Source organism: Sminthopsis crassicaudata, chromosome 1 (genome assembly GCF_048593235.1).
Source record: "Sminthopsis crassicaudata isolate SCR6 chromosome 1, ASM4859323v1, whole genome shotgun sequence".
Taxonomy (NCBI): domain Eukaryota; kingdom Metazoa; phylum Chordata; class Mammalia; order Dasyuromorphia; family Dasyuridae; genus Sminthopsis; species Sminthopsis crassicaudata.
In genome coordinates this window covers 667,715,601-667,743,324 of record NC_133617.1, presented here as the reverse complement: position 1 = coordinate 667,743,324, position 27,724 = coordinate 667,715,601, and the positions used below count along the sequence as shown (strand labels likewise).

Sequence of the window (27,724 nt, the reverse complement as noted above, 5' to 3'; positions counted from 1 at the left end):
CTCTCTGTGTCTTTCTCTCTGGATCTGTCTCTTCCTTTCTTTGTGTATGTCTCTCTCTTCCTTTCTCTCTCTGTCTCTCTCCCCTCCCCCCATCTCTCTCTCTCTGTCTCTCTCTGTCTCTCTTTTTTTCTTCTCTGTCTCTCTCCCCTCCCCCCATCTCTCTCTCTCTGTCCCTCTCTGTCTCTCTTTTTTTCTTCTCTGTCTCTCTCCCCTCCCCCCATCTCTCTCTGTTTCTCTCCCCTCCCCCATCCCCCCCCTCTCTCTCTGTCTTTCTTTTTTTCTTCTCTGTCTCTCTCCCCTCCCCTTATCTCTCTCTCTCTGTCTCTCTGTCTCTCTCTCTTTCTCTGTCTCTGTCTCTCTCTGTCTCTGTCTCTCTCTTTCTCTCTCTCTCTTTTTTCTTCTCTGTCTCTTTCTTCCTCTGTCTCTGTCTCTTTCTGTCTTTTTCTCTCTGTCTCTGTGTCTTCCTCTGTGTGTTTCTCTCTTTTCCTCTCTCTGTCTGTCTTCCTGACTCTTTCTCTGTCTCTCTTTTTCTCTGTTTCTGTCTCTTCTTCTCTGTCTCTGTTTTTTTAATCTCTATCTCTCTTCCTCACTCTCTCTCTTCCTGTTTCTGAATCTCTCTTCTCTTTCTGTCTCTATCTCTATCTCTCCCTCTCTCCTTCCCCCTTTTCCATCCCTCCCCATACCTTTCCCCCTCCTGTTTTTTTTTTTTTTCTGTTTCTTCCCTTTTCTCTCTCAATTCAGAGCCAAGAAAGGGGCCAGATTGGAGGCTGAGCTTTTTTACAGTGTTCTGGGCGTGCATAATCCTGATTCTGGCTCCAGATTGCTCTCCCAGCTCTGCCCTCAAATAGAATTTGGTCTTAAGTTTTAGCCATGAAAAGGACGTTAGAATTTGTCTAGTTAAACCTCATGTTATATAGTTGAGGAAACTGAAGCTCTAGGTCCCAATTAATGCAAATTATGAATTCCATGGAGTGGTCACCCACAGTTCAAATCTCCACAATTGGAAGGATGAGTCATTGCCCAAGGTCATGTTTAGTCATTTGTAGAGCTGGGCTCCAGACCCAGGTATCATGCTTCTTACTCTGATACTCTTCCCAGAACACTGTACAGGGGCCTTCTGGTAGGGGCCGGGGATTAGAAAGCCCAGAAATTATGTCTTGTGGCTCTAGAAGGATCCTCATCTGTCCAGGCATCAGCTTTAATGAATAGAGTGTGACGTGGTGATATCTCAAAGGCATGCGTCATGGTGTGGTGGAATGAACTCTGGGCTTGGCGTCAGGGACCCGACTGGGCTTTTCTACTTCCCAGAGGTATGACCCTAGGTGAGTCCCTTTTCCTTACACCTTCATTTCCACATCTGTAAAGTGGTAGTTTGCATCCTCTCCCTGGAAGTACCTTAAATGTGGGAGGTGGTAGTGATGGTGAAGATGGCAGCCCTGAAAAGGTTCTACTTTTTTTCTTCTGTCTCAGAGGTTGGGAGACTGTGTGATTAGTTTAGCCATCTCCATTCATTTCTGATAATGGAAATAAAAAAGATTGTTTTTAAAGAGATGGGGTATCTTTTATGCAAGAGGAAGTTCATTTTTATGTAATTAGCTCGGAGCCCCAGGTTAGAGGAGACCTCTCCTATTTCCATGTTTATCCTGGCTTAAAATATCATGAACACAACTGAAAACAAGTCAGAGGGTAAGCGCATCAGAGAGAAGGAGAAGAAGCAGGCTGTGGAATACCTGAGGCACTGGGGTATTTGAAAGGCTTTCATGGGGTTGAATAAGGGGGTTAAATTTAATGTGCTCACTGTACCTTGTCCTATATAGGTAGTCGGGATTAGAAGCCCTGCCCAGGCTTCCTAGGTCAAGCTGCACTTTAGAAGGAGCCTTTGTTGAGCCTAAGGGGTACAGAAGAAAAGTGGGGTTCAGAGCTGGTAGGAACCTTAGCCATCAATCATTCACTCTGGCCCCTCAGTTTTCAGATGCTAAAACTGAGGCCCAGGGAGACAATGGTCTTGCCCACAGTCATCAGGGTACCTCATAGCAAGGCTGGGGTATTAACACTTAGTGTCTTCACTTGGGCCTCAGAGAGCAAATACAGGAGCAGTGGATCACAGGTACAAGCACAGTAAAAAGTGTGCTAGTTCCAAGTCAGAGGACCTGGGTTCAAATTTTACTCATGACCCTTACGTTTGTCACTTGACCTCCTTGGGTCTTAATTTCCTCATCTGGAAAATGGGTGGAGGGGGTATTGTGGATTAAGTGGTCTCTGATGGCAATTCCAGGTCCAAATTTAAAATCCTATGATTTTAGGATGCAAGATGGCCCAAAGTAGAATCTGCTGTCTCAGAGGATCGTCCCTAGAAATGGCCCCTAATGGTAGGATAGAAGCTTGCTCAGGCTATTGTTGTGAGGTGGATTCCTGCACTGGCCAGGGCTGGACCCGACGCCTTTGACATCCCTCCCTGGTCTGAGGCTCTTGGATTCTCTGGGGGCTGTCCTCCAGCATAGGAAGGGCTGTCAGGGACATGACTGAAAATGACTGAACGGCAGCAGAAGTCGTGGAGCAGAGGCTTCCGAGGGTCTGAGATTCCACATGGGTGGAGGGACTTTGTGATGACTGACCATCAGGTCACTCCTGCGGCCCCAGGCCTTTGGGCAGAGGCTGATGGCCACTTGTCAGGGATGTTACAGGAGGCTTCACAGGTGCTTCAGGGGAGGCCCTCTATGATCCAAGAATCTGGGGCCTCTTGGAGCTTGCCTGCTCTGAAGCTTGTGGGATTTGGGGAATTGGAGCTGTAGGAACCTTCTCTAGTTTACAGGTGAGTTAGATCTTCATACCTAATGTTTTAAGGCCAGGAACAGTACAGCCAAATTCAAATAGAAATCACTAAATTCTACATAAGATCCCTGTGGGGGGGGATATTAGAAAAGCACATATTGGGGGAGTTTCATAGTACAATGGATGAAGCAGTGGAGTCAGAAGGACCTGAGTTCAAATACTTATTAGGTATGTGACTCTGGGCAAATCATGTAATCCTGATGAGAGGGGGGAGGGGACACACAGAGAGAGAAATATTAATACTCTGTGATTTTTTTTACTTAATTTTGTTAATATTTTCCCAATTGCATTTTAATCTGCTTCTGGTTCACTTGCTGGCCATGGGGTCCATGTTTGACATCTGGACTAGAGTACATGCCCTCTTTGTTATCCTCTTGTCCTGAAAGTCTATGATTCAATAATTCCGAGTCTTAGTTCTGTTTCCTCTTATCCTGTGATCTTGGGTGAATCATTTAATTTCTCTGGGCCGCAGGGGATTCCTATATGCCATCTACCAAACCAGCAACTTAACAGATAGAGACAAAAAAGAAGTAGTTGTTGTGAGGACCCTAACAGGGATCCTAACTGGGAAAACTCTTTAAAAAATTAAAGCCCTGAAGTCAGGAGGACCTGAGTTTAAATCTTACCTCAGACACTTAACAATTCTAGCTGTGTGACCCTGGGCAAGTCACTTAATCCCAATTGCCTCAACAACAAAAAAAGAAAATTTCTCCCTGCCTCGCTGTGTATTCTCCTTCGCCTCTTGGAAGCTGGAGGAGCCTAGGGATTTGGAGGGGAAGTGTTAGCTTTTGGAAGTGAGTTCATCTTAACTTTCCCCATGCCAACTTTCTGAGGAGAATTGCTACCCCGTGTCTGCCAGAGTCAAGAAAATCCATCCTAAGAGAAGCAAAGTCAATGACATTCTGAGTTGGCAGGAACAGGTTTCAAACTGGGTGGCAGAAGGTGGTATCTGAGGGATGCAGTTACCTTCAGTGATTGAGGGTCTTCTGCCAAGGCTGTTAGCTGCCCTAGCCTCTGGCCCTTCCCCAGCCTGAGTTTCTCTGTACTTTCTAACGTGATTGATTTATTATTGCTTTCAAAATAATCAACTCCTAGATCCAGGAGTGACCCAGAACCCAAAAGGCCAATGCTGAAAAGTAATTGAGGGGTCTGTTCCCTCCTTACTGAATCATAAAATCCCGAGAGCCATTTAGACTAATGTGATTTGGAATCACAACCACAGGGCCAGTACTTTCAGTTATCAGTAACTTACCTTGTCTGAGACAGAGGATGAGAATTCTCTCTTAATTCCCTCTTTTGGAAATCCTTAAGGAACTGGAGGTTTAAGACTGAGCTGAGATACTGGGAAAGACCTTGTGAAGGAGATCTGAACTGAATCTTTTTTTAAAATTTTATTTATAATTTTTTGACAGTATATATGCTTGAGTAATTTTTTTATAACATTATCCCTTGTATTCATTTTTCCAAATTATCCCCTCCCTCCCTCTACTCCCTCCCCTAGATGACAGGTAATCTCATACATTTTACATGTGTTACAGTATAACCTAGATACAATATATGTGTGTAAATCCCATTTTCTTGTTGCACATTAAGTATTAGCTTCCGAAGGTATAAGTAACCTGGGCAGACAGATATTAGTGCTAACAATTTACATTCACTTCCCAGTGTTCCTTCTCTGGGTGTAGTTGTTTCTGTCCATCATTGATCAACTGGAAGTGAGTTGGATCTTCTTTATGTTGAAGATTTCCACTTCCATCAGAATACATCCTCATACAGTATTGTTGTTGAAGTGTACAGTGATCTTCTGGTTCTGCTCATTTCACTCAGCATCAGTTGATGTAAGTCTCTCCAAGCCTCTCTGTATTCCTCCTGCTGGTCATTTCTTACAGAGCAATAATATTCCATAACCTTCATATACCACAATTTACCCAACCATTCTCCAATTGATGGGCATCCATTCAACTTCCAGTTTCTGGCCACTACAAAAAGGGCTGCCACAAACATTTTGGCACATACAGGTCTCTTTCCGCTCTTTAGTATTTCTTTGGGATATAAGCCCAATAGCAGCAATGCTGGGTCAAAGGGTATGCACAGTTTGATAACTTTTTGGGCATAGTTCCAATGACAAGGTATATTTGAATCTTTCTCCTGACCTTTCATTCTAGTAACTCTTTTGAACAAGGAAATGAAATTAATCTGGCATGATCTATTCTTTATAAAGACTTTTTTACAATCCCCATTTTCTCTTCTAGGTAACAGCTCACATCTATCTATATGGCATTTTAAGGACTGCAAAGCCTTTTACCCACATTATCTCATTTGATTTTCATGAAAATTGGGTGAAATAGATGCTATTATTATCCCCATTTTAAAGATAAGGAAAATAAGGCTCATTGAGGTTAAGTGATTTGCCTTGGATTGAAGAGCTGGCATGTGTCTGAGCTGGGATTTGGGCCCAGGTTTGGAAATTCCCAGTCCCTAATTGTACCATGCTGCGTCAGATGTCATTAAGCATCTATTTGATGACATATCCTAGGATTTTACTAGGAACTGAAGTTTTCTGGCTTATAGTTTGCAGATTCTGCACAATTTCCTAAGTTTTTTTTAAATCAGGATAATTTCTGCTCTTCTGTCATGTGGCAAATATTTCCTTCTCCATAGTATTTTTATTTTACAATAAAATTTCAATGATATATTTTGTTTTTACAACACCTATACCTCTCATTATGTCCCTCCTCCTCTCTTTCCTTCCCTAAGATCAGATCACTTATAACAAAGAATAATAAAAAAAAAGATGAAAGGAAAATGATTCAACAAAAATATTTTTTAAATCTGACATTATATGTAGTGTTCCTCATCCTTAGTCCCTCACTTCTTTGCTGAAGTACATTCTCATATCTCTTCTTTGAAATTAAATTTGGGCATTAGAGTCTAATAGCCTTTAGTCGAATTATCTTATTGTCATTGTCCTTCCATTTACATAACGGTAGTTTTTGTGTATATTGTTTTTCTGTGTTCAGCTCACTTAAATCTATGATTTATACAATTCTTCCCATGTTTTTCCATCTCCATCATATTTGTTGCTTCTTATAGAACAATAATATTCTATAACATATATATATATATATATATATATATACTACAATTTGCTTAGCCATTTCCCAGTCAATGAACATCTACTTTATTTCCAGTTCTTTGTGATGATAAAAAGTGCAATATAATTAAAAAATTATTTGAAGCTTTTATTTTTATCATTGACCTAGCTTTGTTATTTCTGGGACATTTTATCTCTGCACAATTTCAGAGATGAGGCTGGCATTGATTCAGGATCCCATCAACCTGTTCAGAAGCATCAGATGTCGTTAGTCATGTCTTAGTGATTTGAACTCATAAAATACAGCCAGGGATTCTTTTATCATCTCCCTCCTTATCTTGAATATTGATGCCTTATTAGCCATTTGTGTTCTGTCCTTCCCAGTCTCCTTGGAAAGGAAAACAGACAAAATAAAGAGCTAATCTCTTCTTCATTCTCTTGGTACTTAGTTATAGTCTTCTCTACCTCCTCCAAGTAATCCTTCCTTTCTTTGATCTGCCTCTTTCCCCCCAATAATAACACATTTCAGTGCATCTGAGATTTTATTGATGTGGGTGGGCATTCCTTCCATTGAGGCAGCTTAGAATACCAGCCCTGGCGTCAAAAGAACATGAGTTCGAATCCAGCCTCAAAAACTTACTAGCTGTGTGAGCTTGCAAGTCACTGAAACCTGTTTGACTCAGTTTCCTTATCTGTAAAATGTTCTGGAGAAGAAAATGGCAAACCACTCTGGTATCTTTTGCCAAGAAAACCCCAAGTGTAATCACAGAGAGTTAGATGTGACTGAAAAATCACTGAACAATTCCTCCCATTCATTCAGATCTAATCCCAGGAGTACGTATGTGTTCTCTTGACATTTTGTGGCTACTGATGGATCCTATGCAGAGACCATCCTTCTCTCTGACTGCATGAGCTTATTGCCATCATTTCTGAGATGGTTCTCTTTATGGAGCGTCTCTTTTGTAAAATGTTGCAGCCTCTTCACACCCACAGTGTACTCCTCAGTTGCTTTTGGATAATCTACAACTTTCATTGGACACTAGTATTCTCTGCCTCACGGCAGTGCAGAATCATCAGAATGCATTCACTTTCTGATGTAATCTTCTTGCTTTTTCTTTGTATATCAAAATGTTTCTTATTGATAAATTCATAGTAGAAAAGAAAATTTCATCAACAAAATATGAAACAATGCAAATTGAAATGGACTGTTGGGTAATTATAATGACCAAGCTTGGGCCCATGGAAAATAGATGAGAATGAACTTCTCTTCCTTTTTTGCAGAGGTGGGGAACTATGGTTGTTGCACAGTGCATATATGGTTGGATTGGTTCTGGTCTGTGGATTAGTTTTATTGAGCTGCTGTTTGTTTTTTTTTTTTTTAGTCTTTGTTAGAAGGAATGAACTTATGGGGAGGAGAGGGAAGGAATATAAGGGGAAATGAAATGATGTCATGTCAAAAGATATCAATTTTTTCCTTAAGGCAATCCATTTCATTCTTCTTTTAAATTCATTTTTCTTTTGTAGTGATTATCCAAGATCTAGGGATGAATTTCACAGTCTGGATGATAGAATTGTAGAGTTAGAGCAGAAGGGGACCTTGGATGCTGTTGAGTCCAGTCCCTTTATGTAATGTCACAGTGAGGTCAACACAGAGTCAATAGCCCAAGATATTAAGCCAGATTGTCCTTCTCCAAATCCAGTGCCTATTCGTGATTCCCATTCCTCCCCTCCCCGGATATATAGTCCTGGATCACAGTTGTCTATGGAGCATTTCAACCTGGATGTCCCAGAGCCACTTTGATGTCAACATTCCAAAATCTAAACTCACACCTTTCCCCTAAAACCTTTCCCTGTTCTAAATTTCTCAACTTCTATCAAAGGCACTACCATTCTTCATGTTCTGGGTCTGTAACCTTGGTATTCTCCTTTGCTTTTCTCTCTCTCATCCCATGCATCCAAATCATGGCCAGATCTTGCCATTTCTGCCAAAATGATCCCTTCACACTCGCACAATTCAGTCCTGGATGATTGCAGCAGCCTCTTAACTGGTCTCCCTCCTTCAAGTATCTCATCATTCCATTCCATCCTACACAGTAATACCAGAGTAAAATTTTCTTAAGTATCAATATAACCGTGGGACTCCTCTATTCAGTCAGCTCCAGCGGCTTCCTGTTGCTTCCAGCATGAATTCTTTTGCTTGGTTTTTGAAGACCTTCACAACCTGGCTCTAACCTTCTCTCCACTCTCTGTGATCCAGCCCAAGGTTGCCTTGTTCCTTACATGTATGTGGTCCTCTCTCTCCTCACTCTGAGTCTTTGTAGCGATTGTTCAGTTTACCTGGAAGGTACTCTCTCCTTAGCTTTGGACATCCTTCTATAGAAGATTTGGCTTAAGCACCATCTTCAAGTCAAGAACCCTTCCCCAAATACTTCCAACTGCTAGTTCCTTCCCTTCCAAATAACTTTGCTGTTTAACTACTGTGAATTTATCCATTTTATTTTATTTTATTTTTTCCACATTTTCTGCAGTTTTATTGTTAGGAGTAACAACTATGAGTCACATTTACATATTTAATCTTTGAAAAGTATTTTGAAAATATCTCCTATTTGTTATTTGAAAAACCTATATATATGATAAATATATAACAGTAATATGATAAACAGTATAAAAAGTATGCTGCCTATATTTATACATGCCCTTGTCTTCCCCCAGTAGAAAGCAAACTCCTACAAGTAGATATAGATTATTTCATCCTTTGTACTTGTATCTCCAGCTTCTAGAACATTCAGCACATCAGAGATACTTAGGAAATTATTGTTGATTGATTCACTGATTGATTATCTGAATACACATCCTTCATCCATTTTTTTCCTGTATCCATAGATAGGCTGGATATTTTGTGGATCTCATGTAGAAGGCTCTGCATTGTCCTGGGGCTTGATATAATCAGTATATGTCATCTGGAGGACCAAGAGTTTCCCTTTCTACTGAGACATTGCACTGGGCATCCTCCATGATGGTGATGAATGCTTGGTTTTATGTCTTCTTTGATGTTAATATTAGATGGTACAAATATTGCTTTAAAATCCCCATTGGTTGTTCTTAGTTTTCCTCTTCTCGGTTCGAGTTTTTAGTTCTCTTCAAATTGTTCTCATTGGATCATGCAGTTCACATGGGGATTCATCTTCCATTACGCGCCCTCGCTTCTGTCTTCTATCCTTGTCTTTTAAAAATCCAAGTTAATTTAGTTGATACATTTCCTGTGCATCCATTTCATTCTCATTAGACAATTCCACTCTCTCTTATTTTCTTCCTCATGGGGGTTATTTCTTTTGCAGCTGTAGAATTTCATTCTCAAGAGTTTCTGATCATTCTTGGTCTAGCTTTCTCTGAAGAATTTAATTTATGAGAATCTCTGCATTTATCTTTTTATAAGATTCCTTGAAATCTTTTCTTTCGTGTAATAAGAACTTAACATTTAATACATAACATAATAATAACCTTAACATTTCTATAGTACCTATTATGTGTCAGGCACCATACTAAGTCTTTTACAGATATTATCTGATCCTCACAGCAGTCTGGGGAGATATGTATTATTTTATCCTCATTTTATAGATGAAGAAACTCGGGTAAGCAGAGATTAAGTGACATGCCCAGCAAGTAAGTGTCTCTGGCTGAATTTGAACTCAAGTTATCCTGATGACTCCAGGTCCAAAACTTTATCTATTGTACCATCTGATATTGGAAGGATTGCTTGAAGATGACCCAGACATATAATGGCAGTGCCGAGACCTGCCCTCAGGCTACACTTCAGCGTTCCTTCCACTATGACGTGATGCATCTGGATGCATGTGCTTATGGGAGAGGGTGAGAGCCCTTCTTCCTAGAATCCTAGCAATGGAGGAAGCATGGCCCAGGGAAAAGGATATTTGGAGCCACAGTCCCTGGGTTCGCGTCTCTGCTTTGCTATCTACACCTTGGGGGAGAGACTGAACTTCTCGAGAACGGCTGGAAGTCCTGGGGTCTGAGAGCTGGGAGGGACTTGCACAGTTGTTGAGTTGGTCCAAATTCTGGTCTAATCTATCCCTTTCCTCCCCTTCCTCCACTCCCCATGGGGAAACTGAAGCCCAAGAGCCAGGAAGGAATTTGCCCAGCTTAAACAGCTAATAAGTGGAGGAGCCAGGGCTACAATCCCAGAGACCGGAGGAGAGGGGCCTTATGGGGCCAACAGGATACAGCACAGACAAATGTGTTACAGAGTTGAGCAACGGCTTCATATGCTTGTAGATGGAGGGGTGAAGTTTTGTCTGAAATAACCATATCGAGTTGGCTTAAGCTGGTGAGATTTCCTGGAGGAAGTGGATTCTGGGATGCGCTGTGACACTGAGGGATGGTAGGGAAAGGGGGAATGGAGACTACAGGACAGGTCCAGGGGCAGGTGGGTCTCTCAGGCATCCCCGACCTTTCCAGCCTCTGGGAGGTGACACTGAGGATCCTCTAGTCCGATGGCTTTACTGGTGGTCACCAAGAGCAGGCAGGCTGCTTTGCTGGAATGTGGAGTCATTGTGCGACCACTGGCCTTCCCAGCAAAGCTCCACAGGCCCATGGGAAGCTGACCACCTTGCAAGGTCTGGGGAAGACGCTTCAGCTTCCTGGCCTGGTTTCTGCTTTAGCCACACTCGGTGGAAAATTTCAGAGGATAGCCCAAGGGGGTTTCATATCTTATATGTACCATGAGTTTCTAAGTTAGGAAGTCCTGGATCGAACACGTACAGGCCATGTGACCATGAACTTCCCACTTAACTTATCAGTGTCTCAGAAGGGAGCTCTGTAAGAGGTTAAATTCCTGGGGAGTGGTCCATCTGCCCGGGTGGAGGGAGTTTCCACTCTGGAAGTTCTCCAAACCCATGAAGGCACAGGCCTCGACTAAAAAACAAACTCCCCTCTCCCCATACTTTAGACTCATAAATTTATAAATGTTGGAGCTGAAAGGAGCCTCAGGGATCATTTAATTGGACTTCTTTGTTTTACAAAGGAGAAAATTAGACTCTTAGGCCACAAAGGGAGTAAATTTAATCAGCAGAGCTGGAATTTGAACCCAGATCTCCCGACTCCTAGCTGAATGATTCTCTGGGCATATTTGAAAACCTCCATGTGTGCATTTGCATCCCTTCCCCCCCAGGAAGATTCGTGTGGGTGCAAGCCTGTGTGCGTGTCCACAGTTGCACATGTGGGCTTGTATCCTTCCCTGTCCTGGGCCCCCAGGCCTGCCTGTGGGAGGTGGAGACTGATCCTGCTTTGGGCCCCACGGGGCTGGCTCCTTGCCTGGGCATCTAGCTTTTGGCCATTTGACGAAGGAGAGAAGGATTTTTCCTTTCATTAAATGTTAACAGAACCAATGACTTCCCTGCGTGGTCTCTGCTTCAGCCCAGCTCTGGAGGGGGGATTGCCCACCAGGAGGGGATGGGAGGCCTCAGGCCTGGCATCCCAGGCACCCTCCAGCCCAGCCTGCAGGAATGGTGATCAACATCTCCCCTGTTCCCTGGGTGGTAGGAAGGCTGAATGCCATTATTCCTATTTTATACATGAAGAAAGTGCAGCATTCTGAAGGGCCAGTGAGTAGCAGAGCCCACAGCTCCAGACTCCAGACTCTGTTCTCTCCCAGAATTCCTCCGTTCTTTTGGACCCTGCTTCCCCTTTCTGGTCTATGGCCCACTCTCACCTCCTAATATGGGGAACTCTCTTCCCTTCTCCAGATCCCAGTTTCCTCATCTATAAAGTGAGGGGTGAGAATATAATAATGATCTCTAAGGCCCCTGCCAACACCATACTTTAGTTGGAGTAAACCACTGGTTTTGTTTTTTAAAACTTACCCATACCTAACTTAACTTAGCCCAATTCAGGCAGCTAGTCATGCTCTGGACTTGAAAGGATCTGCTCCAATCTCTGTGCCTCAATTTCCTTCTCTGTAAAAGGGGGATAATAATAGCACCTACTTCCCAGGTTGTCCTGAGGACCAAATGAGATAACATCAGCAAAATACTTTGTTAACCCTAAAGTCATAGATGAATGCTAGCGGTTATTATTAATGGCTGGGGTGGCTCGGTGAAGCAATGGATAGAACCTGGGGCCCGGGTCAGGAAGACCCATCTTTGAAATTCGACCTTAGATACTTGCTGGCTTTGTGATCCTGGGCAAGTCATTTAACTCAGTTTGTCTCATCTGCAAAATGACCTAGAGAAAAGTTTCAATATCTTTGCCAAGAAAACCCTAAATGGGGGCCATGAAGTACCAGACTGAAATACCAGAACAACAGAAGTTATCAATGGCTGATTGTGACCTGACACTTCCTTAAGCTTTCTCACAAACTGCTTCCATTTTTTTTTCTCTTTACTTGAAAGGGAGAGATTATTATTGTCATTTTGCAAATTGGGGAAAAGTTTCCTTGGTAAAAATTACTTTCTCAATCCCCACTTTACAGAGAAAGGAAGGGCTAATCTGGGTATTCAGAAACAAAGGTAATTTACTTCATTAAACCTACTTTGTGTCTGGTACTGTACTAAATTCTGGGATTAGAAAGACAAGAACCAAGAAGTCCTGACTGATTTAAAAGAATTCATACTGTGGGGAGATATAACAGGAATAAAGATAAATAAATACAAATGACTGGAAAAGTAATTTCCTAAGGGAGAGGGATAATGGTATTCTGGCTTGGCTTAGAGTAGGAGTTGACCCGAGTTAGCTTTGGAAGGAAGTTGGGGGCTTTGGGGGGTGAAGACAAGGAAGGGGCATGTGGAAGATGGGGGGTCCTGGCTTGACAAAGGCACAAAGTTGGAAGATGAATGTTCTTTATGGGAAATAATTACCAGTGAGTTACACTGGTCCTGAGGGACCATGAGGGAGAATAATAAAAAAACAAGACTCGGAAGCTTGTTATAAAGGGCTTGTACAGGCCATGTTTAGCTTTTGAATTTTATCTTGGAGACAATAGGGAATCACTGGCTTATCTCTGACATTGTCGAACCTAGGCTTTAGGATTTGGCAGCTGTGGAGGAAGCCAGAATGCTGAGTTAGGAGGCCATTGCAACAGTTCAGGTGTCAAGTGCTCCGGCTCCAGAAAAGGCTTCATTAGTTATATCACAGAGATGCTCTGGGTAAAGGGCTTTGTCATTCTTACACAGTGGTAGAAATGGCAAAACTAGTGTTATTTTTATGAAAGTGAAATCTCCTAAAATGGGTTTTCACTCTGTAGTTGGAAAGAATCATTTGCCCTGTGGACCTCTGAGCGCTTATTATGAAGAATTAAGTGAGATAATGGATGGGAGTGAGCCATGAAGAGAATAAATCTTTTTCTAAATAATTATTGCTTCCATTTCTCTAGCACTTCAGGGTTTACAAAGGATTTCCCACACAGCAATACTGTGAAAGAGATAATAAGAGTGATCAGGGTGAATAAAGACCCCAGGTCCTTGGTAGCTGAGGAGGTTAACAGGATGCTCCCCTTCTGATAACCCTTTTCAAGAGTATAGTTACCCCCTTTTTATAGGTACAGAAATTGAGGTGTAAGGAAATAAAGAAGTTTGCTTAGGTCACTCAGTTAAGAAATAGCAGAGCCAGGTTTCAAACTTGAGGCTTCTCCAGTGTCATTCCTGTAGATCCACAGTAGAGGTGGATAACTCAGGCTATCAATGAATAAACATTTATTAGATACTTTGTATACTGGGGGTGAGGGGCAAAAAGCAAAAATGATTCCTGCCCTCAAGGGCCTGAAAACCTGAGCTGAAGGTCTGAAAACCATGAGAACATACAAAGTAGGTCAGAGTAGTTGGTGGATATCCTTGGAGAAGAAGGTATTGATTTCTTCCTACTTCCTCCCTAAACCTATGATAAGTAGCATCGGAAGGGATGGAGAAGAGACCGGATCAGTGACAGCTAAAGGAGGGATGTAGATAGACTGGAAGAAACTTTAGAACTGGGAATTGGGAAACCTCCATTCTAGACTCTCGGAACCTTAGTTTTCTACTCAATAAAGTGGGAATGACAGTGTTTACTCTTCCTGTTCTTTACTCTTCCTGTTTCACTGAAGAAAATGCTCTGTAAACTTTAAAGCATTGGTGAATAGGAGTCCTTTATTACTATACGCCTGGCTCAGTGCCTCTCTGGAAGGAAGTGGGGTCTTGCTCAGGACTTCAGTTTCCTTGTCTGTAAATGGCAGGTTAGAGTCAGTGACTTATGATGGCGGAAGGGCCACCTGGATTTGAGCCCTAGCTGTTGCATTAGACAAGTTACTTTTCTTATCTCGATCTCAGTTTTATCTGTAAAATGAGGATATTAGATTCGATAACTTCTAAGTTTCCTCCAATTTTGGATCCATGATCCTGCAATTAGATAACACATACGGTTTCTTCTATCACTTAGATACCATGATCCCAGCTTTGACATTATAGAGCCATAGGGTATCTGGATCCCAGGGAAGGAGCTGGGGAGGGATGAAGAGAGCGAGGGTGAGTTAGTAATGGGTCCTTAGAGGATCCTCCTGTTTTCTCTCAAGGCAACAGGATCTAGTTCTTTTTTACTAGATCATAGGTTATATCTGGATATTGATATTGATATAGATAATTGATATTGATATAGATACATATTTCTACAGACAGTTTATTTATATGGAACCCAGGGAATGTGAATAAACCTGAAGGGAGAGAAGAATGGGAAGAGAAGTGGGGGTGAATTAGTAATAGGTCCTCAGAGGATCCTCCTGTTTTCTCTCAAGACAACAGGATCTAGTTCTTTTTGGTAGATTAATGGTTATATCTAGTATTTATATCTATCTGTAGACATTTATATTTATGTATATATATCTACATACATGCATTTATGTTTATGTAGGGACATTTATAGATATTAGCTATAACTCCAGGGTTTGCAGCTATAGAGAGCTGCTCTTCACTTAATGTGAGCTGCCATTTTGCCGTTCGGGGTCTCGGTTACGTGAGAGTAATTGAGGGGGTTGGGGGGCTGGTCTCTGTGTTGCCTGCTGACACATCCCATGATTCTCTCTCTCACAGTTGATAGTTGAGAAGACCACTGACTACCCATCGGCCGAGTATTCCCTGGTGGAGGATGTGGCCCTGCACTTCACCTGTTTGATGGACAGGCTGAACCAGCAGCGTCTCTTCCAGCCAGACCTCTGTGACGTGGACCTGGTGCTGGTGCAGCAGCACAGCGTCTTCCCAGCCCACAAGGGAGTCCTGGCCGCCTACAGCCAGTTCTTCCACTCCCTCTTCACTCAGAACAAGCAGCTGCAAAGGGTCGAGCTGTCCCTGGAGGCCCTGGCCCCTCGGGGCCTCCAGCAGATCCTCAACTTCATCTACACGTCTAAGCTGCTGGTCAACGCGGCCAACGTGCAGGACGTGCTGAACGCCGCCTCCGTGCTCCAGATGGCGGACATCGCCGCCTCCTGCCAGGACTTGCTGGACGCCTGCTCCCTGGGGCCGCCGGGTCCAGTGGCCATGGCTCTGGGGCCCGGGAGCAGCGCTGGGGGGTGCCCTCCTGGCCAGGCCTCATACTACTGCGAGATCAAACAGGAGGCCGATGCCCCCACGCAGCCCAAGATCTACGCACGGGAGGGGACCGATCCATTCTCTGTGCGGGTGGAGGATGGCGCGGGGCTGGGCGGCGGTGCCGGCCTAGGCCTGAGCCCAGTGTCCGCCAAGCCTTTCTACAAGGAGGAGAAGGAGGAGGCCGGGGGCGCTGAGGGCCCGGCGCCCGGGGCCTTGTGTAAGCTGGAGGGGGCTGAGGACTCTGAGGAGGATCTGGAGGGCCAAGGAGCCTACAGTGCGGAGCAGCAGCAGATCATCGTGGAGGTCAACCTGAACAACCAGACGCTCCATGTGTCCAAGGGGCCCGAGGGCAAGCCGGCCACTGTGGATGCTGGGGAGGCCACTGTAGTGCTGGGCCCGGAGGAGAGAGCCAGGGGCGAGGAGGAGGAGGAAGAGGAGGACGAGGAGGGGGGAGGCGGCGGCAGTGGGGGAGAGGAGGAGGAGGAGGAGGAAGAAGAGGAGGAGGAGGAGGAAGAGGAAGAGGAAGAAGAGGAAGGTGATGGGGGGGAGGAGGAGGAAGAGGAGGAGGAGGAGCATAGTGAGGAAGAGGAGGCAGAAACAACTGAGGAGGAGGAGGAGGAGACAGGCCGGGCCAGGAAGGAGAAGCCCAGGCCCACTTGTCAGGGCTCCCGCACGGCCCAGGCCACCAGGAGCAGCGTGGCCACCAGGTCAAGGGAGAGCGCCAAGCAGGGGGTGTCGGGGGAGGAGGAGGAGGAGGCGGCCGAGGAGGGGGGACGGAGGGGCCGCAAGCGGAGGAAGGACGCCCAACTGCCCGCCCCGGCCCCCGACGGCGTGGGCCCCAAGGTTAAGCTGGAGGAGAAGCAGCACCATCCGTGCCAGAAGTGCCCCCGGGTCTTCAACAACCGCTGGTACCTGGAGAAGCACATGAACGTGACCCACAGCCGCATGCAGATCTGTGACAAGTGTGGCAAGCGCTTCCTGCTCGAGAGCGAGCTCCTGCTGCACCATCAGACCGACTGCGAGAGGAACATCCAGGTGGGAGGCCCCTCTTCCCAGCCCCCACTCACCTGTCCCCGCCTTCCTAGCCCACTGTAAGTGGCCCACCTTGGCCCACTTTAGAGATGGGGAAACTGAGGCCCATGGGCCTATGATCAGAGCTGGCACTTGGGAGGGGTTTCACAGCCCTTCCCTCTGGCAGACCACGTAGCCTGTGAGGTTAAGTTTAATAGATAATGTGCAAGGCTCCTTCTGTCTCTTGGACACCGCGTCCCAGCTTGGATAGCGTAGAGCCAAGGTTATCTGGAGCCCAGGGAACGGCAAAACCTGAAGGGCTAAGTCGGCTCCTCCTGTCTTCTCATGAGGATAAAATGATAAATAATAACACTGGCCTCCGGGTTGTTGGGAGGACAGGACGAGGCGACATGTATAAAGCTCCTCACAGACCTTAAAGCGCTCTCTATAACTGCCAGCTGGCTCCTCTAACAGTGTTGGTGATTCCCTTCCCCCTGACACGGCCCCTGTGAGCCGCCCTGTGCCAGAAGTCCCACGAGGCAGCCGCCCTTCTGCTGACGGGTCCCTCTGGGCCCTTAGCGGGAGCCCGGGATGGCTGGCCCAGGAGCCACCTTTCCAACATGGCGGGCACTGGTCCCGAGGAGGCAGTCAGCTCTCCCCAGGGATGAGCCGGCTTGGGGGGGGTGCTAGAACATGAGGGTCTGGGGGCTCCAGAGATCCACTTTTAACCTGCGCCCCCTCATGCCAAGTGCATGGAGCTTTCTCCTGTGTCACTGCCTCCTTCCAAGTTCTGGCAGCCAAGTAGTGCGGCGGGCCAGAATGCTGGACCTGGACCCAGGAGGAGCTGAGTGCAGATAGAGCTTCAGAAATATCCTAGCCTTGTGACTCTGGGCTTGCCTCAGTTTTCTCAATGATAGCCCTTTCCCCTCCAGGGGTGTTGTAAAGATGCCCTGAAATAATGTTTGTAAAGTGCTTACACAGTGTCTGGTACCTAGTAGGTGTTTAATAAATGCTGTTTCCTGGAAGGTTTGTAACCTTCACATCATCCTTGAGCTTTCCTTGTTCTTCCCCCAGCCCCCTCCTTTTTTTCTTTTTGAGGCAATTGGGATTAAGTGACTTGCCCAGGGTCACACAGCCAGGAAGTGTTAAGTGTCTGAGATCAGATTTGAACTCGGGTCCTCCTGAATTCAGGGCTGGTGCTCTATCCACTGCGCCACCTAGCTGCCCCTTTCCCTTTCAGAGCCCATATCCAAACAGTTGTCTCGTCCTGTTGCTTGTGAGTCTCCAGATTTTTCCTTCTCTCATTGCTCTCTTGGCCATTACACGACTTCAATCCCCTAGCCCTTTTGAAGCAGCCTCCTAATGGGTCTCCCTGCCTTCAGCCTGTCTTCTAAGCAGCTGACCAGATAATCATCCTGAGATTCAGGGATGACCGTGTCCTTGCTTAAAAATACTCAGTGGTAGGGGCAGCTAGGTGGCGCAGTGGATAGAGCACCAGCGCTGAATTCAGGAGGACCCAAGTTCAAATCTGGTCTCAGACACTTAACACTTCCTAGCTGTGTGACGCTGGGCAAGTCACTTAACCCCAGCCTCAAAAAAAAAAAAAAAAAAAAAGGAAGAAAGAAAAAAGAAAAGAAAGAAAAATACTCAGTGGTTGCCTCTTGGATGACGCCTAAACACCTTAGCCACAGATTCAAGGCCCTCATGCTGTGCTTGTAACCTGCTCTCCAGCCTTATTCCCAATTACTCTTGTTCCAGTCTTGCAATTTCAGCCAGGCTCGATGACTGAGCTCCCACTTCCCTGACCCTGACACATCACCTTCCCCTCTCTGCATTCACACTAACCCCATGTGGGCTTGTCTCCTTTCTGATTCCTTCAGGGCCCAGCTCAGGTGCTGCTTCCTTCAGGGAGTCCGCCTCAAGCTTGTCTTTTCTCCAATCCTCCCGGGAATTGGACCTGACTTCTCCTTTGCACCCTTTCAAATGAGATAAAGTGTGTAAGGCACTTAGCCTGGCACACAGTAGGTGCTTCATAAATGCTTATCCCTCCCCACCAGCCTCAGGCCCCATATCATATTATGTTTCTCTGGATACATGTTCTCTCATTCCAGTAGAATGTAAGTCCCCTGAGGGCAGAGGCTTTTAAAATGTGTTATCCCTACTGTGTGGTACAGTTGCTCATAACATACATACATATTGAATTGAATTAAATGCCGAGTTCTCTCCCAACTCCAACCCTCTTTGTGCTACACCCTAGCTCTCCGTCCATTGTGGGGTCCCCAGGGACTTCCTGGTTTGGTAGGAGAGACAAGATTCATGCATGTGAAAAACGTGTGACCAGAGTGAGCTGGGGTGGTCAGGGCAGGCTTCCTGGAGGAGGCAGCCGCCAAATAGTAAGGGAAAAATAGTAAGGGAGGGGAGAAGGTTTGGCAGTTGGCTCTAGTCAATCCCTAAGCATTTCTTAGGCACTTATTAGCTCTGTGCCAAGGGTTAGGGATGCAAAGAAGTGTAAAAACTTGGCCCTGCCTTGGCTTAAGAAAGAACTTCCTTTTTAACCAGCAGGTAAACCAAGAGCTACAAACCAGAGATGTACAACTTAATTAACAGTATTCTTTAGGTACTAACAGCTGGGAAATGGGCAAGGCCTCCAGGCACAGGGGGGTGAGTAAGCAAGGACACAAAGGCAGGAAAGCTCTTCTTGTATGCAGGGGATGTCTAGGAGACCAGGCTGGCTGGAAAGGAGGAGGAGGAGAGAGGAGGAGGAGAGCGGTAGAAAGGGGAGAAGAAAGAGGGAAGGAAGAAGGGAAGGAGGAGAGAGGGGAGAGGAAAAAGGAGGGGAAGAGGGGGAGGAGAGGGGAAGGAGGAAAGAAGGAATAGGGGAGGAGGAGAGAAAGAAAAGGGAGGAGGAGAGAAGGAAGAGGAAAAAAGGAGGGGAAGATGAAGAGGAGGGGAGGAGGAAAGTAGGAGGAGAGGAGGAGAGAGGGGAAGGGAAAAAAGAAGAAAGGGAAGAGGAGGAGAGAGGGAAAGCATGCGAAGGGGAAGAGGAGAGGAATGGGAGAAGGAGTGGGGAGAGAAGAGAAGGGAAGGAAAAAAAGGGGAGAGGGAGGAGGAGAGGGAAGGAGGAGATGGGAGGAAGGGAGGAGGAGGAGTGGGGAGAGGAGAGAGGAGAAGGGAAAAAAAGGGGAGAGGGAGGAGGAGAGGAAAAGAGGGAAGGATGAGAGGAGGGGAGGGGGAGAAGGAGAAAAAAAGAAGGGGAGAGGAGGAGAGAAGGAGGAGGTGGGAGGAGAGGAAGAGGAGGGAGGGTAGGAGGAAAGGAGAGAGGAAGGAGAGGAGGGAAAGGAGAAGGAAGGGGGGGAGAAGAAAGGGGGGAAGGAAGTTCTCCTATAACCACAGGAGACTTCTCTGAGGGCTTTGGGGTTTCAGGGCTGTCTCCATGGGGTTGCCCACCATCCCTGAGAAGAGGCAGGCCTCCTTTCCCGGGAGACAGGCTGTGGCTGGAAGAGCACAGAGAGCATGTCTCCTGCACTGAATGCTGCACTTTGCCTGTGGGGCCACTGGCACAATGAGAGTTGGCTTTGTTATGTCTCTGGAAGCAGGGCCCAGGCTGGGGGAAGGGGCTGGGGAGTTCCCTGGCTGAGAGCTGCCAGGCGGGCTTGATCTACGCTCCCCTCCTTCTGGCTCTGCCATTGTGGGGTCCGAGGCAGGGGCTCTTAACCCCGCTTTTGTGGGACCCCCCCTTGGACAGCTCCCACATGCCCCTTCCCAGAGTAATGCATTTAAATATAATACATAGGATTACAAAGGAAAACAATTCTGTAGAAGTAAAAAAAAAAATTTCATCCAAGTTCCCAAACCCTTCCCCTAAATCTACGCACAGATTCTAGGGGAGCCATGGACCTCAGGTTAAGAAAACACAGGGCCAAGAAATGCACACAGACACACACGTATGCAGGGGATGCTCGGGAAAAACAGGCTAAAGGCCAGGGGGGGACTCCTGGATTGGCAAGGGGGGTGATTCTTGGGGAGTTAAATTCCCACAGATGAACCAGAAAGGTTTAAGTTTGGGGTATGAAGGGCATCCCTAGGGGACATGTGTGTGTGTGGGGGGGGTGGGCAGAGTGGGCTTTCTCTAACCCTGCTGAGGGTCTTTCCGGCTAATCTCACTGAAGTTCTCCCTCCCCTTCCTTTCCCTTGCCCTCCTCCCCCTCCCCCTGGCCAGTGCGTCACGTGCGGCAAAGCCTTTAAGAAGCTTTGGTCCCTCCACGAGCACAACAAGATTGTCCATGGCTACGCGGAGAAGAAGTTTTCCTGCGAGATCTGTGAGAAGAAATTCTATACCATGGCCCACGTGCGGAAGCACATGGTTGGTGAGTCCCAGGGGCTGTGGGAGAAGTCGGTGGGGGGAGGGACGCAGGTCTGGGGGGGGCTATGGGCCAAGCTGGGGAAAGATCTGTGAGGGGGGGGGGGGTCACCGGCTCCCCTCCTTACAGACTGAGGGACTCAACAGGAGGCTCTTCCTCCTTCCGGGATTCCCATCTCCCCTTTGTAAAGAGCTTTGGATGGATGATCTGGGCAAGGAAGCAGCATGGTGATATAATGGAAAGCAGGCAGAAGTTGGAGGTGGAAGACCTGAGTTCAGATTCTGCCTTCGTTTACCACTTTTGTGGCCAGAGAAATCATTTAAAATCTCTGAATCTGTGTAAATCAAGTCACTTCCAAGGTCTCTACAGCTTTTGATCTTTAATCCAGGAAGCTGTTCCTTGACCTTCCCCAGAGCCATTCCTTTCCTCCCTACCCTCCACTGGGCTGAGAGGATGTCTTTCTGTGACAAGGTATTTTAGGATGTCAGAAGCTGCTGAGTCTGTCTCCTACCCCTCCCATTTTGATGATAATTAATAAAGTGAATCATCATGTGTTCAAATCAGAAAAGGTTAGAGAAAGTACATGGGGATGCTTAGAATACTGGCTTTCAAGTCAGATCTCCACTTTTATCACTTTCTAAGACATTATTTCCCCGTGCCTCAATTTCCTAATTTGTAAAATGAGTTACTTGGTCTAGGCTTATATCAGGTGATCTCCTTAAAAATCATAGACCCATGGTCCTTTAAAAAAACCCAAAAAACTCTTTAAGATTATTGAGGAGCACAAAGAACTTTTGTTTTTGTGGGTATTAGTGATCAATATTTACCATATCAGAAATTAAAGCGTTTTATTTTTATTATGAAAATAGGCCTTGAGGATCCTGTAAAAAATCCAAATCCACACTTAGAGAATCATTGATACCTTGCATGAGACACGAATACGAGTTTCTTGGATAATTTTGGAGCTACTCGTGCCGATAGTCCAGAGAAGAGAAGATATATTTGGGGGGGGCAGAGATGGGAGCATGTGCCATGGCACCCACACAGTGACAATCCTCAGGCGTCTTCTCGTGGAAGAGGAAGCTGAGTTTTTCTTATAGTCCCTGGAAGCAGCATTAGAATCAGTGAAGAGGAAAAGTTATATTATAGCGGGGCAAATAGACAGATTTGAGTTATATGAACCTCCAAATACTCGGAGCTGCCTAACAGAACATGGCTGTCTCTGGAGGTCCAGGGTCACCCAGATTATAAAGGGACAAAGATGGAATTCAATCCCAGGTCTCCTGGCTCTGAGGCCTAAGTTCATTCTACCATACGGGTGTCTCAGGGAGCAAATTCCCCTTCACTAAAGGGAGGAGGGATTCAGAGGGTGTTCTTCCATTGAACAGGAGATAAACCTTGGGACTCTCTTGGGTTCCTTCCCTTGAAGATTCAGTGAATGAAAATAGATTCTTATAAATTCCTCCTGTTTCCTTGTAACTCTTTTTTAAAAAAAATTATAATTATAGTTTTTTTGACAGTACATATGCATGGGTAATTTTTTTTACAACATTATCCCTTGCACTCATTTCTGTTTCCCCTCCCTACCTCTCCCCTCTCCCCATACATGTTAAATGTGTTACAGTATATCCTAGATACAATATATGTGTGTAAAACCGAATTTCTTGTTGCACGGTAAGAATTGGATTCAGAAGATAAAAGTAACCTGGGTAGAAAAACAATAGTGCAACATTGTAACTCTTAATATATTATCCTAGGGTCCTATGATATATGACTTTTATATTTCTAAAAGGGCTTTCCCACCCTTACCTCATTTGATTCCCACAAGAGCTGGTGGGATAGGGAGAGTGGCGGACAAGGATGAGCTTGGGAAGAAGAAATGGATAGTCTGATTACCTAACAACAAGGGCAGAGAACAGATATTAGCTTTTTGATGAGCTTTGTAGGGATCTCAAAGACCAAGAAGCCTACAAGGCTTTTGAGAGGGGTCTGCTTCAACCATGATTCAGACCCACCTTGTCTCTCCATCTCCTATCCCTGGCTTGTGACTCTGAGGAGGTTCCAGCACTAGGAACACTCTGGGGCAGTGAATGACCCTTGGGATAATAGCAGCCACAGGATCGATTTTTGTAACATTTTTGAGATTTAAGTTTTTTCTCCATTCTAGTCCCATGAGATGGGTAGTGCAAGGATCAACATGCCCATTTTACTCATGAGAAAACTGAGGTTCAGAGAAAGGAAAATGACTTGTCCATAAATGTAGCTGAACTTGGCCTGCCCAATCCCCAGCCTCTCCCCTAAACCCAAAGCAGGTAGATCAGGCCTTCTAACAGCTGTCCCCCGTACCCACTTCTCAGCTCACACCAAGGACATGCCCTTCACCTGCGAGACCTGCGGCAAGTCCTTCAAGAGGAGCATGTCACTCAAAGTCCATTCCTTGCAGCATTCTGGGGAGAAGCCTTTCAAATGTGAGGTAAGCCCCTTTCTAAGGGCCACATCAAGAGGTACCCTCTCCTCCTTGCCCAGTTCTTATACCTGTCCAAGTCCCTGTTTTCAGTCTGACCATGTCACTGAGAGGCTGCCAGAGCTCATTCCCCTCTGGAAAATTAAAGGACCCTCTTTTATCCTGGGGAGAAGGAAGAAGGGGTCCTAAAGTTACACCTGTGAGCCTAGGGGAAGTCAAAGGAGTTTATGTCAGGTCTTCCCCTCCTTACCTTATCCAACCCATAGCATCTTCAGCACTGTGTCTCTTCCACATGAACCCTTTTGGGAAATTTGGTATGGTCCATCTCCTTCCCTCTTTGTTATTCTTAATAATCTTTTAGTGATATTTTGTTTTCTCATTCGGGGCTCCCCAGGAACTGTGATATATTAGCATTCAAATGTGATGTTGCTACTGTCATCATTAGGGAAAGTAGTTTGTTATAAAAATCTTAGCAGATCCTTTCCATGTTTTATTTGTTTTTCCTTCTTTCCATCTTCATCCTTAAATGCTCTAGGAATGATCTGGTTTAATAGGGTGTTATGCCAAGTTTTCTGTTCGACATGTTTTTCCTTCCATTGCTTCTCATTTTATGAAGTGATATTGCTTTTAATCTTCCATTATCCTTCTCCTTAACGTTTTATGAATTAGTTTATGTTCTGGACTGTTTTCAGACTCAAAATCCCCAAACTGGTAAGAGACTTTAGAGGTAATATGGTCTGACATTTTCATTTATAAAAGAGGAAATTGAGACCAGGACTGGAAAGGTACTTGCTTGAGGTCATGCAGGACTTAAACCTGAGTATCCTGATTCCAAAATCAGATGTTCTTACCATCATGCTGTCGTGTTCCCAGAGGAAGACTTCAAGTACTGACCAGCTGTGTAATCCCAGGCACAGTACCCTGGCACACAGAAGGCACTTAATAAATGCTTGTTTCCATAGAACAAAGGGGAGATCATTGTGGGCAGGGGTTATGAGAGAAGGCTTCCTCAAGGGGGTACAGCTGGAGCCAGGCTTTCATATAAGCAGAGAAGAGGAGGGGGCTTGGTGTTTCATGGGAGTCCAGCAACCAGAAGAAGCCAGAGATACACATAGATGTGAATATATACAGTTGATCAAGTTTCCATCAGAAACCCAGAAAGAGAAAACAACCATTGAGCCTTTTTTTCCCCTAAAGGTTCTTGTTTGTTTGCTTAAATAGGGCAGCCTGGATTTGTGGTCCTTGGTCAGTGAAAGTGTGTTTGCAAAACCTGTTGTTTCTCTGTTGCAAAAGGTGAAAGTTGCAAAATTTCAGACCCATTTTAAGACCTGCATTAAAGGCAGAGCCTAATCAGGCCAATAAATAGTCTTTAGAAAGATTTTGAATGGACTAGAGCTGATAGACTGAATATAGAATATGAGATTTAAAAGGATTAGGTGTCCCTCCTTCCCTTCCCTTCCTTCCTTCTCTTCCTTCCCTTCCTTCCCTCCCTCCTTCCCTTCTTTAAGGCCCCTTTCCCTCCTTTAATATCTCTTTGGGAAATAGACCCAGTAGTAACGTTGCTAGATCAAAGGGTATGCACAGTTTGAGAACTTTTTGAACATAGTTCCAAATTGCTCCCAGAATGGTTGGATCTGTTCACAGTTCCACTAACAATGTATCAGTGTCCCAGTTTTCCTACATCCCCTCCAACATTCGTCATTATCTTTTCCTGTCATCTTAGCCAATCTGCGAAGTTTGTAGTGGTATCTCAGAGTTGTCTTAATTTATATTTCTCTGATCAGTAATGATTTGGAACACCTTTTCATATAAGTAGAAATAGTTTCAATTTCATCATCTGAAAATTGCTTCATATCCTTTGACCATTTATCCAATTGTTAAATTTTCACTGAGAGCATTTGTATTTTAGACATGGGCAAATTACCAATCAGGACTGATTTTATGTTTTGTTGATTGTATAGACTTTAATGAAAAAATGTTAATGATAATTCAGATTAAATTTAAAAATGTCATGTTTCTATTTTCTCCCTAGAGAGCTGATTGTTAAACATTTACCAATACTCTAATGGGTTCAAGAAATCACTGTTGATTTTTTGTCATTGGCTCTCCACTGCCCAGCAGGGTACCTAACAGAAAATTAGTATTTAATAAATGTTTATTGAATTGAAACAAAGAATAGAGATATTTAACCCAGAAAAGAGAAACACTTGGTAAGGAATTGGGGAGGAGAGATAATTATAATCATAATCATAGTTAACATTAATTATGTAACACTTATTATGTACCAAGCACTGGGCTAAACACTTCACAATTTATCTCATTTGATCCTCATGACAATCCTGGGAGTTAAGATGCTATTATTATTCCCATTTTATAGATGAGAAACTGAAGCAAACAGAGGACTTGCTTAGGATCTCCCTGTTAATGAGTGTATGAGCCAGGATTTGATTTCATGTTTTCTTGACTTTAGTCCAGTTGCCATCTAGCCACTGATGTGATGAATGTTTATGAGTATCACAAGGTAGGAGAATTAGATTTGTCCTGCTTGGTCTCAGTGGGCATGTCTGGTAGTAATGGGTGAGATTTCCAGGGAGGCAGATTTTGACACACGACTAGGACAAACTTCCGAACCATCAGAACCACCCTCGAATGGAATAAGCTGCCTAGAGAGGAAGGATTCATTGTCCTTCATTAGGAATCTTCAAGATGAACGACCACTGGTCCAAAATGTAGATGGGGTTACTGTTTGGACATAGGTTGATCTCAATCCTTTTAAGATCCCCTTTTGTCCAAAATTAACCTAGCCAGCCATAAGTCCTTCACTCCCATTTCTCTTTTCCTCCCTTTCCTCCACAGAACTGCAATGAGCGCTTCCAGTACAAATACCAGCTGCGGTCCCACATGAGCATCCACATCGGCCACAAGCAGTTCATGTGCCAGTGGTGCGGGAAGGACTTCAACATGAAGCAGTATTTTGATGAGCACATGAAGACACACACAGGTGAGAGCTTTTGAAGACTCCTGCTTCCCTCCTTCTTTCCTCTCTCCCTCCCTTGCCATCTTCTCCTTCATCTTGTCTCCCCCTATGCAGAATCATTAGTCCCCTGTGGAGAATCCCAACTTCTCTAAAAGAGGTCACTAAGTTAGGGTGTTCTCTCTCCTCTGTTTCTCTCTTTTTTTTCTGTTTCTCTCTCTTCCTTCTCTTCCTCCTTCTCTTCCTTTTCTTTGTCTTCCTCCTTCTCCTTCTTTCTTCCCCTTTTTTTCTCCATCTTTGACTCTTCTAATGACTTACTAATGTGTGACTCAGGAGAGCTACTTTTTCTTTCTGAGTCTCAGTTTTCTTCTCTGTAACATGGAAAGTTTGGGCCCATTGATCTGTCCCTTCCAGTTCTGTTATCTCGTGTCTCTGGAGGTGGGGATCCTGTTAGAGAGTGGGGAGAAGAGAGGAGAACTGTTCAGTATGGAAGAAAGCTTGACTTTAGGATGCGAAGATCTGGGTTAGAATCCAGGACATCCTATCAGCCTTATTTCTACTGAAGCTCAGAATTTCTGGGCTTAAAGCAATTCACCACCACTGAGGATTATGGGCATTTACCACCACACCCAGGAATAGCACACATTTACAGAACGGGAAAATTAACAAACCAAGCTCTTAATTCAAGAATAGGCTTTTTAACCCCCTTTAAAGTAACTTGAAATATTTTTCTGATTGTCACATTGGAATTAGTTATGTAAATTGGAATATTTTATAGACTCATAATAAGTAGATGAAGTGGGCGAAATCACATTCAAATCTGACCAAAACTGAGCAAGAACTATGGGCAGACGTCCCTTGCCTTAGTGAAAGAGACCTGTTTCTTCATGAGAACAGATCATACAATATAATAAAAGACCACTAGCTTTGGAGCCCCCGCTGTTTATTCTATGGATCATCTTGGGTAAGATCTCTCTAAACTTCAGTTTCCTTATCTGTCACATAGATGGCCTCCGAGATCCCCTCCAACTTTTAAGTCTGTAATCATCAGTAACTCCCCTTTCTGAAACAGCCCCATTTGGTAGGGAATGTCAGAAGGATCCTCCCCATTTAACAGAAAGAAACAGTTGAGAAATGACTTATCCAGGATCACACGGCCAGTGCGTGTCAGAGCCCTGCACAGAACTCTGGCCTTCTGATTCCAAAGTACCCAAAGGCCCCTTGGGCCAGCAGGAGATGACCTGCCCAAAGTGACTCGGAGGGATCACAGCAGACATGGCAGGCTTGTGGCTCCTAGCTCTGGTGGGTGGTGAGGGAAGGAGGGCACTGTGCTGGGGAGGGAGTGACCGGGCTGGGTTTGGAGACCTGGCTCTGTGTCTGGAGGCTGGGTCACCAGCCAGGGCCCTGGGTAACCGGACTTCCCCC

At 45.1% G+C, this 27,724-nt stretch overlaps 1 protein-coding gene across 1 annotated transcript in view; it reads left to right on the top strand.

Annotated features, from left to right (window-relative positions):
• ZBTB47 (zinc finger and BTB domain containing 47) overlaps positions 1–27,724 on the top strand; it is a 37,788-nt gene that overhangs the window by 9,475 nt on the left and 589 nt on the right. Inside the window, exons 2-5 of the mRNA XM_074283182.1 lie at positions 14,995–16,524; positions 20,720–20,867; positions 23,219–23,334; positions 26,182–26,326. Of these exons, the coding sequence (XP_074139283.1) occupies positions 14,995–16,524; positions 20,720–20,867; positions 23,219–23,334; positions 26,182–26,326 (1,939 nt within the window). The remainder of the gene's footprint in view (positions 1–14,994; positions 16,525–20,719; positions 20,868–23,218; positions 23,335–26,181; positions 26,327–27,724) is intronic.